At 43.3% G+C, this 11,071-nt stretch overlaps 1 protein-coding gene across 1 annotated transcript in view; it reads right to left on the bottom strand.

Moving 5' to 3' along the window:
• Positions 1–11,071, bottom strand: part of AK5 (adenylate kinase 5) — a 177,903-nt gene that overhangs the window by 5,202 nt on the left and 161,630 nt on the right. Inside the window, exon 13 of the mRNA XM_019528327.1 lies at positions 7,315–7,506. Coding sequence (XP_019383872.1) covers positions 7,315–7,506 — 192 coding nt within the window. The remainder of the gene's footprint in view (positions 1–7,314; positions 7,507–11,071) is intronic.

Raw genomic sequence — 11,071 nt, 5'->3', positions numbered from 1 at the left:
CAGCATATCTTCCCCATTGAACCCCAGCTCTGTCTGCATGCCTATGCCCATCCTGAGTGCCTGGGCCCTCAACTGGACCAATCATTGGCCCAGTCATGGCAAAAAGACCATGCATTTCATGTGGAAGTTGACCTGCATTTTGGTGCCCCAGAAAATGGGCCCCACCCCTATGAGTGCCACCAGCACAGGCAAGTTGCCCTCACCTGCTCCCCGCCCTGATGCCTCTGTTGATGTGTCGCCGAAGGAGGGGACATCAGGCCTTTAGTGCCCTGCCCGCCTCCTCAGCTGGTGCATCCATTGGCAGCTCGGGGAGCCCTGTCCAGCAGCTGCCTTGCCCTTGGCCCAGCCCCAGAACCCACCAGAAGGACTGGGTGGCTATGCCACTGCTAGCCACCAGCTCCTCCCCAGGGCAGGGTCCTGGCTTGCTGCAGGCCATGAACACTGGGTGCAGCCAGATGCCATTATTGACAAGGAGCCCTGAGGTGAGCCACCAGCCTCACCAGCCCCAGACATGTGGTAAGTCCTGCACTGGGGGGAGGGCCCAGCACCTTGGGCTGGGTGGCAGTGCAGCAGAGCAGCTGGCCTGCAGGCAAGGGAAGCGTGGGTTCTGGACCCACCCCTTCCCAGGGAGGGCCAGGCCAGGCTGCTGGCAGCACCTGCTGTGGCCAGCCACCAGCCCCAGGGTGCAAGTGGGGCCAGGGGGCTCGGCTGGCAGCTGCCTGGGCCCAGCCCTGCCTGGACAGCTTACCATGTTCCCTGGGCACTCGCACATGGCCAATCTCCAATCTGAGGCTGGGCAGCTAAGGGACCCTGGTACAGAGCATCTTATCTCTGCAATGCTGCGAACTTGCACAAAAACCTTCTGTCTCTTGCCTCTGCAGGGCCAACATCTGGATGTAGGAGAGAGGCTGTAGGGCCCTGCAGAAGTGCTGCATCAGAATCGCTGCCACCCACTGCTGGAGCTGTCCAGGTGTGCCAGCTGTGCCAGCAGTGTACCCTCTTGCTTCAGCAGCTGGTGGCACTGGTAGAAAACTGGACAGCATAGAAAAAGGGGCAGCAGTAGGCGCAGGTGGTGTGGGAGCTGACCTGGCAGGAGGAAGACGTTACCTGGGAGATTGCCTGGGAAGAGGCACGGGACTGGGTGCAGCAGGAGCACTAAGCCTGGCTGAAGGCCCTGGAGCAGGACAGTATGGAGCTCTTCCAACAGCAACTGGCCAGGGCTGGCCAATGAAAACCGTATCCAGGCTCCCCATGCCAGGCCCCCCGGCATGGCCCTACAGGACCCTTGGGTCCAACCCGCTGCCCTGCAGTTCTCCATGACCTTTGTGCAGTGTATGCTCTGCAGTGGGCCACTGTTTTTGTTCTGTTCCATTGCTCACTTTCTGTAAAATACACTATTGAGGTTTTTCCTTTGAGTTCTTCAATTCTATCTTGACTGTAGTCTCTCTGGCTGTTCCAAACGCTTTCAATAACTCATTTCAACACAAACCAAAGACTTAAATTTCTTCACATGCTGTGAAAGAGTTATCTATGTTTTTGCAGTGGAGAACAGAGTTCCCAGCCAGTAAGTGTGCTGGGAATTATGTCAGAGACTTGTAACTTACTAATTCAATCTGTACCTAGTAAAAATATGTTTTATAGTATCTTGTATCTCTTCAGTGTCAATGAACTAGATACCTAATATAATTTATTACAGATAAATTTACTGTAGCATAATTTGAGATCTGAACAAAATCTTCCATCTCCAGTTTGATTACATCTTGAAAGCATGGAATTCAGTTCTTTACGTGCACACAGGTAGCATTATAGCAGCGTAATTTTAGTATGAAGCCATGAGAACAAATAATTTTTTTTTCACTCCTAGTAATTTGTTAAATGCAACTCTAGGTATCTGTCTACTTGTCTATCTTGACGGAGGCTCACAGGGCCCTAGGGTCCAACCTGCTGCCCTGCAGCATGACTCCACCTAGGCCTTGGAGGAGGGCTTCCGCCATCTCCTGCTCAGTGACCGTCTAATCCAAAATGTTGAGGTCATAAAGTAAAGAAAGGCCCATCCATCTACTTTGTCTCCATTCTTGCAACAAAATTAAAAACAGGGTTTTTTGGTATGTCTGAAAGAAAATATATGTCTGGATTCCAGTGGGGAATACATGCTAAAACCAAAACTTCTTTCTCTCTCTCTCTCTCTCTGAGGCTTGGAGCCTCTCTCTCTCTCACTGTCCTATGTACAGATATCAAATAAGCGCAGAACAACAGAGGTGATACTATCCAACTCCAGGAGTACTCCGAAAGCCCTTGGGGCAGCAGAATGTTGCTCATAGCTGTGCTGTGGAATCCCCCAGCTGGGCGCTTGTGGAGGTTTCCATCCACTCCCCTTAGCATTTGCCAGCAATTCCATTCCAGCATTTGTAAAAGCTGTAGATAGATGGCCAGGAATCATGGCTATTTTATATTTGTTTGTTGATTCAGAGATTAATTAATGCAGTTGGTGCAGCTGCCTTGCTACAACCTTCCCAGTTACTCTCCTAACTGGAGACAAAGGTCTCCAGTCAGACTGAAGAGTTGTTTTCTTGAGTACAGAACTTGCAACACTTTTTTGCAGAGCAGCTGCTACCCTGTTTCCCCTCCTCATTCACCAAAAAATATCTTCACCCTTCACCAGCAGTGGATTGCAGCAGCCAGGAAGGAGACAGGCACAGCTTGCAGGTTGTTGGCCAGCAGCTTTGTAACCTCTGTGAGCAGTGCTGACTAAAAGTCTGGCAAAGAAGGCAGGGTATTTGTCCCCTCAGTATTATGACAGATTCCACAAACAGACCTTCAAGATGGTACTCTTCTCAAGGTATGTTCATGATTTTGTTTCTTCTGTCTGCTGCACAATTGCCTCCATTTTGAGCAACTCCCTTTAAGACTATATTATCTCTGCCTGTGTGTTGGTGATTGACACCTGTCTCTAAGCGTCTTACTTGATTGGATTGCAGACTGGCAGGGTCATGACAATAATGCAGAAGGTGGAGGGATTACAGGGCATTATATTTTATTGCAATTTAAAGATGACAAAATCTCGTTCCCTCAATCATTATCATCACGTCTCAGGGGCACATATTCTCTGCTAGCTTTTCCTAACATATGCAAATTAATAGATTATATAGAGACAGCCATTATCACCACTAATACGTTTTATTTTTGAAGTGCCTATAAGGGACTTGCAAAAATGTTTTAGCTCAAATAAAGAATTGTTAGCCTGAAAAGCAGCTTGGTAAGCATCTACTTTTGGCCACTACCAGAAACCAGATAGTAATAGTAGACCATCTACCCAGATGCCAATGTCTATGAATAATTGTGTTTGTTTTGTACTTGCTGTGCAAGTTTGGAGTAAGTGACCAACAATGCATTCTACAGGTCCTCGGGCATCAAATTACTTGACTGTTTTTCAGCCCTGTTATTTAAGAGTAGAAGCAAGATATTGCAATGGGGTTGACATCTGCGTAGACCCCTGTAGATGATCTTGTGGATATCTTCTAAGCTAACCTTTGATCTTATTCAGTTTTAACTAGTGAAGTTGTATAAATCCTTTGAGTTGGGTTGCTTGCATAATTCACTGAGCACACATTTCTTTTAGCAGTGAATTTGAACATGAAGTTTCCTGTTTAAGACGCCTACTCATTTGCTGTAAACCAGGTTGGGATCGCTCTTATCTTGCTTCATTAGATATGCTTTTCCATTTAATATTACTTATTGCACTCCTACATACTGTCAATAAAAGAAGCTTTAAAAGATGAGTCAGATATTAAGAATACTCAGATTTTTTGTCTTTTTTTCCATTAGTATAAGTAGAATGGCTTAATAGGCGATTAGTACATTAGGCAGAGGGTGAGACGTATTAAGCTGCATATATATGCTTGTAGGATTCCTCAAAGGCACCAGGTCACCTAGCTCCCTTTGAAATCAAGGAAAAAGAGGTATTAGGCATTTTTATAAATCCCCCATATGCATATCTCTTCTTTTGGTGCCTAAATATCTTTACAAGTGTGGCCCATTCTCTCTGCTCCATGCAAGAATGTTATAAAAGTCATCTATAGCCCCATTGCTCCAAAAACCCTGACCCTGTGGATAATTAATTCAGTTTTGGAGCCACTAAAAACTTTGTTGGTTTCCAAGTCTGTAATTTCCCATGTGCTAGGAAATCCAACACAACTATAAAAACCTTTTATGGCAAATGATGTATAGTACTAATTACTTAGCCCTTACAAACAGCACTTTTCACTCATATACTTCAAAGCATTGTATGGGGAAGTCATTATGCTTACTTCCAGTTTATAAATAGGAAAACTGAGGCACACGGAGGGAATTGACTAGCTTGTGGCCACCTGATGGGCCAGTAGAAGAAGCAGGAATTTAGCACATTTTTGTAACCCCTGTCCACTGCAGTGTGTCTTGTTTATACCTCTCCTCTACAAAAAAAAAAAAAAAAAAAGAGTAACTACATTTTAGCAGTTGTACTTCTATTATAAATTTTACTTCTTCTTTTTTCAGCTTTGACTTGATACTTGCATGCTTTGTCATGAAAAAGCCAAGTCATTACAAATTGTGATACTGAAAATTATTAACTGTAAAATAACAACTTCTGTTTCATGCAATTAAAATAATGTAATGGCTCTGTATTTGAAAACTACACTGAATAGGGTGAATGCTTCAGATTTATGGAGGTTGCAATCTATTCTTTTGAGAAGTATTTTCAGCCCCCACATAAATAGTAGGAATCATCTGTTAAAACAGCCTGTATGATGTTACCAGCTGGTAGATGCTCTGTAATAGAGTGTGAAAGGAACTGTAGCAAAGAGAATTGTCCCAAATTCAGGATTTTTATTGGGTAGCTAGAAAATAACTTCCACTCTTCTGCTACCGATATTTTGTCTTCCAGAATAAGGTCTGAAAGTGTTCTGCCTTAATAGGACATTTGCAACCAAAATAACCCCCTCCCCAAATCCTGTGATTCTTTGCCCCTAATTCTGTTTAGCTTTCTTCTGCAAATGCCCCTGCCAGCAAAGCGCATTACCAGTCCTTCTGCTTCACTAAGCTTGTGAAAGGTTCACCATAATTTATTCCTGTCAGGTTTGCAGACAGGGAAAACATTTCCATATTAAGAGTACAGTCCTTTTGCTGGGTTTAACACTTCTGCTGCTGAATAGAAGCAGTTACCAGTTATCTTTTACCCAAAGAATGACTTCAAATGAACACCTGGCTTTTTGGCTATAGTAATCTAACATTGTCAAATTTTTATTCCTGTTCAGGTGGCAGCAGAAATGGATTGTTTTGCATTCTCAATCAACCTGTTAATTGCATGTTAACCTCTCAGGCAGGCTGTGAATCTCTAGCAGTCAGACAGGGAACGTGGTTAAGGTTACATATGTGCAGCTTCACAGGCATTATTCAACATAGGCACAAGCAAAAGAAGGGCATCCTAAGTAGGGGAAAGACTTCTACTGACTTGAGTGGGAGCTAGATCAGACTGTGGATGCCCATGGTTCTCCAAAAATAGGGACCAACCTTTTGGTTGGCTTGCCACACATTAAGGTCAGTGCCATCCCTGAGTGCTGTTATGATACCCTTCCCCTTCTTGATCTGCTGCTCTGCTTTCTTCTCCCTACCCTATTTACCACTGTGCTACCTACCCTTTCTCAGTCTGCTGTGCCACATGGAGGCTGTCCATGCCATGTGGGCATGTGTGCCACAGGCTGGCCACCTTATTTTCTAGGACTATTCCATGTGTCTCCTAACAGTAAACCAACACAGCCAACGAGGAAACTAAGCTGCTTTTTGGAACTTGAAAATACAGCTCATTCTCCTCTCTCTGAACCTCTGGGCAGAGGGGCGGATGCACTATTTAATTTTGACTCTGCTTGTTGTGCTGGACCTTTGCACAGGGGGTGAATGTCACACTTGAACATGTAGCCACCTGCAGTCCAGGCTTGAAGACTAGTGAGCTGGAAAGTGCAGGTAAACTTGTACTGTCACTACCCTGTGCTGTACTTGTGCTATGGCTCAATGAGGGGATTTGGTATCAAGGATGCCTATCAGCCACCTTTCCCAAGAACTAAAATCCTGTAAAAATGGTTAAATCAATTGTGTCTTTTTCTATGTCTGTTAAGCCCATTTGCTCAATGACAAAGCAAAGAGTGTCTGTTTCTTGAAAGGCCTGTATGGTTATACTCCTGCTTAGCCATAACACAGAGCATTTGGATTTAAAAAGATCATTAATGTCCGTTAAAATAAAATTATACTTAGTACTTAGTCAGGCACTGAGGGAGGTTGCATAAAAAATTACAAGCCAGGATTTTCAAAGTCAGCTAGTGAAGCTAAACAAGATTTGGTCCCTTAAACTGATCTGAAACCCTCAACACCTGCCCATTTAGGTTTCTCTCAAAATCTCAAGATGTGTATCCTTAATGTAATCTGAAGTTGCTCATGGCATTAGCAGAGCTGCGCCATTTATAGTAGCTGAAGATTCCTCCTTTAATGTCTGCACAAGTCTGGTCTGGAAGTGTGTGCTTATTTTAGTGGATGCAATCTTGCCTTCCGAAAAGGAGGAAGATTTAGTTGTTATGCTGAAGTGCTTAGTATGGGTTTGATCATGTGCCCTATTTCTGGAAGCCCATGCAGCGCACTAAAGCTAGGTACAGACATTCAAAAAGTCTGAGGCAGAATTGATCTAAGTTGTGCAGTTTTCTGTAGGCGACATAGTTTAGATCGGTTGAGAATGTAATGCACATTTGCCCTTGGGGCGGGGGGTGCAAATCTTAGACAGACTGGTTTAAAAATAGTGGAACCCAATGTGTGCTGAACTTCTGTTTCGTTACAGCTATAGACCAGTTTCCAATCACTTACACCAGTGAAAGTATAATATCTGTACCTAGCCTCAATGCCTAGACCTTTAAGGAAAAGCCTTCCAGCACAGCCATTGAATATGGTGTGTGGTGATGTAGGGCATTCTGAGCAAGTCTCATATTGTTATGCTTTCAGATTGTTTTGCAGAACTCAGAGGTTTAACTGTAAATGTTGCATAAAGCAGAAGATTCCACTCCATGTTGAAAGGAACAGCATAGTTTGCAGATACTCTTTGATATTGCCAGTGACAACCTGCACCCAGGAGAAAATAAACTGAGGAAGATGAGAGTAAATCAGAAAATGAGCTCCAGAGTAGGCTGGCAGGAACTGAGCACAGTTCATAAATGGCCTCATGTCACTAATCCTTGAATACCATTCATATAATGGCAGAAAAGAACAATAGCTTAATTCAAATTTTGAGCAATTTACCTTGCATAACTGTGTCTTCTTTTCGTAATATGCAATCACAGGCTCTGTTGCTTGGTAATATATTTCAATTTGCTGCCGGATAGTTTCAGCATTATCATCAAAGCACTCATAGCTCTGACTTTTTGTCAAAAGGCGACTGCTCATAGTCTCAGCGGAGCAGTCCATGCAGAGCACAAGTTTTGGCTCCCCAACCTACAGCAGCAGAGAAACAATGGATAGTCAGAAAGACTGGCTTTGCAAAATCTGCTTTTGTTTGTCAATTCTGTTCTAACAGATAACAAGAAAACCTGGCTTGCCTGCAGGCAAATAATTAGAGCAAAACCACCTATTTTCAGCAAGCAATGTATTCAGTGAATTTAGTCCTTTTCTGTTTGTTGTTCGTCTGCAAATCAATTATTAGAGTTGTTATTAACAGCCATATATGTTACAGGGCATGCTGAGACCCCATTCAGGATGAGGACCTTGCTGTGGTGGGCAGAGAGAGACCTGCCTTGAAGAGCTTACAACCTGGGAACCATACTATAACATTACTAGTTCAGCATTTGCAATTGTCTGAGCAATGCTTTAAGCAAACAGAAGTCAGCTACTCTTTATTCAATACAAGCTCTTGCAGATGACTGATTAGTTGAATGGGATTGTTTTTGCCCAGGTTTGAAGTATAAATAAATGGCAAAATAAAGCATTTATATACAAACACACATTTTTGTGTTGGAGTTTCCCCAAACATTTCTGAAATTGAAACCCTCCCTGCCAAAATAGAACAGAACAACAAAAGACAGGGTTTGGGAATGCTATCCAATACAGGTAACTGAATTTATACATGCAAGTTTTCATAGGTATTTTATGGCACCCTATGTCCAATTTGACTTGCAACACAACAATCATGATATGAATGAAGAAATGTGGTATCTCATTTTGTATTTATGTTGTACTATTTTCAACTTGAAAGAAAAGCCGAGTACTGGTGTGCTTCTCAGCCTGTGTGGCTGCCTTCCCAGGAGAGGCTCTGACCTTTTCCATGGAAGACTCAAGTGAACCAAAGCTAAATGAAACAAGAATTATTTTTATTTTTGAGATATGGCAAGGAGAGAGGTAGTCTCTGCCCCTATTAAATAGCAAAAGTAGCTACCATGAATGCTTTGCTTCTGCTGATTTCCAGGTGAAAAATAACTTGCATGAACTCTAAGCCTCATTTCCCATAATTCACTTTATTGGGTAGGCCCAGATGATTTTCTGCACCTTGGGGAAAGAACCCTGCAGTGAATCCAACCCCGTAGGGAAAACTATTCACACTGAGTTTTGTCAGAGTAAGAGCAAGAGGTCTGAGACACGTATAATAAACTCCACTCTAGTAAGATAAATGGAGGTGATGTTTAAGATCTAAAATCCCTGTCACGGGCTTTATTCTCCAGGGATCTGTGTGCTAAGTCCTTTAAATGCTATTAGTGAAAGGGCCAGTTTCCAGTCCCTTTTCTAAGTCTTTTAGATTCCAGCAGTTATTTGGATAGCTTCTCTGTAGGGAAGGACAAGCAAAAGTAGTCAAGAAAAGAATGTAGATTCCCTTCACTAGTAACATTTTGCTATAGTGCAGTGCCCTTGGCTATAGCAGGACAGCAGATGACTGGCATGTGGCCCTCCCAAAAAGGAAGAGGCTGCCAGTTCTTTTAATCAGGAAGTACCCGACAGATAGGGTTTTGAAGTATTCCACAGAGGCCTGTGGTAGCTGAGTAACAATGAAAGGATTTGAGGTTGTGAACTCTTTTGCTGGCACTTCTGCTTCCTTACATTTTTTTAACAGGCAGCTAAGACCCCCATCCATTATTTGACCTCAGTGCTGTGGGCTCAGTCCCTAGCCAGTGGTCGCTTCCAGTTTGTCAGCCCATAATTTTCAGCTCAGGCCAGGAAAGATTACCGGTGGCCTATTGAATTTAAAACCAGTAAGTCCAGAGGTCATCTTAGATAGACAAAGTTGTGGACAAGTTAGGAGGAATACCAATGGTCTGGTATTTATCTGTGCTATTTATCTTATGTGTTAAGATTTCCCTGCAATTCACATGAAGTAAATCCCATGGGTCAGTGTCTTCCCTCAGTTGTGACTGGCTGGTACGACCACAAGTTTTAAAATTATAGCCTGGGCTCCTCTGATAGAGCTAAGTAACTTTTATCAGATAAAGCAAAAATTGAAAATCCTTGATTTCTCCAGAGGCTGCATCTCTTCCCACCTTTTCTCTGATTTTCTGTTCTGTTCATGGCTGCGTTAGTGAGGAGTGGTGTTGCCACCACTGCTCTGTTGCTCAGCAGAACTTATGGCCTTGCACATATCTCTGCCCTATGGGGATTTCATTAGTTCTGATATAAGAGATAGTGGTGTAGGTGTCATGTGTCTTGTTATGGTACTGTCTGCTACTGCACCAAAGAGGGAGTGATGAGCTATAAGTAGGGTGACCGTATGTCTTGGGCAAACCGGGACACTCATGGCTGCCGTAGCCCGCCACCCTGCTCCAATCTGCCTGCCTTCCCCCCGGCCAGCCGCAGCAGTGCCTGCCCACCCACTTACCTGTTGCACTGTGCCGCTCTACTTCCCTGCTGGACTCTGCTCTGGGACTTTTGACCAACCAGCTGGGACTGGGCTACAGAAGTTGAGTCTCCCTGTTTCCTGGGACATATGGTCACCCTGGTTATAAATGTCTCTGTGCTTCACATTCCCATCTTAAAACTGGAATAATAGTTCTCTCCTTCTCAAAGGTTTTGTGAGACTAAAATGGATGGAAGGCCCTCAGATATAATGGCAATGAGTTGCCTCCATATGCACTCAGTGCTGTATAACTTCTGGTGGGCTCCTGTAGGGCCCATGGACTTTAACACAGAAGCAAAATCTTTAGGAACCTATTGACTGCCCTCAATACGTATCGACTCTGTGTTGGATCCTTGGCTGGGTCTTACTTGAAGAGTGAGATACTACTCGGGTTGGCCCTGTGTGATTTACTCTTTCACATGATAGTAGCTTAGTTCGAACTAGCCTGAAGCTCTAACAAACAGGATTTTCTGTCTCTCAAGCTGCAAGGGAATTTATTATCAAACCAGGGCCATTTACATAGAAAAAAATATACTAGCTAGGCACCAGTGATGCACATTGATAGCCTGCAGCACTTGAATTCATGAGAGAATTAGTTTAGGAAACTAAAGGTTTTTATTCTATTTCTGTCTTTTTGTGAGAGCTATTCCTGAATCTTAGACAGTTCTTAGATACTTATAATGCTAGCAGCGTAAGCTGTATATGATGGTTCCAGTGCAATGTCACCACTAATTAATACACTCTCAGAAAACTCCTGTGATGTCTTTTTATTCATTCAGTTATGATGCAGATGGCCATTTTCCTTAAATGACCTTTAAAAATTACTCTAGTGTTTTATTTCTCCTAGGAACATTATCTCAGACCTAACCAATTTAAAAATATTTCAAGGACTTATTGAGTCACCTAGGGCTAAAATTCACCCCTGCTGTAATTTAAGTAGCCTCAGTGAAGTTACACAAATGTTGAATTGGTGACTAATTTTTATCAGCTACATTTTAAATATCTGGATCTTTACATTTTGCTCTGAAAGCTAACGAGGACTCAGTACTGCATAGCCTTTGAGGGGTGTTGCAGTGCCCATGGACTTAATTCAGGAAATCTGTGGGAATCTGGCTACAGTTTCTACATCCTCTGTTTGTAAACAACCTGAATTGTCTACAGGGAGGATTCCCCCAAGGCAAG

Source organism: Gavialis gangeticus, unplaced genomic scaffold (assembly GCF_001723915.1).
Source record: "Gavialis gangeticus isolate Ggan-Ray unplaced genomic scaffold, GavGan_comp1, whole genome shotgun sequence".
NCBI lineage: Eukaryota > Metazoa > Chordata > Crocodylia > Gavialidae > Gavialis > Gavialis gangeticus.
The sequence above is the reverse complement of the archived record's forward strand: the minus strand, read 5'-3'. Positions and strand labels throughout refer to the sequence as shown.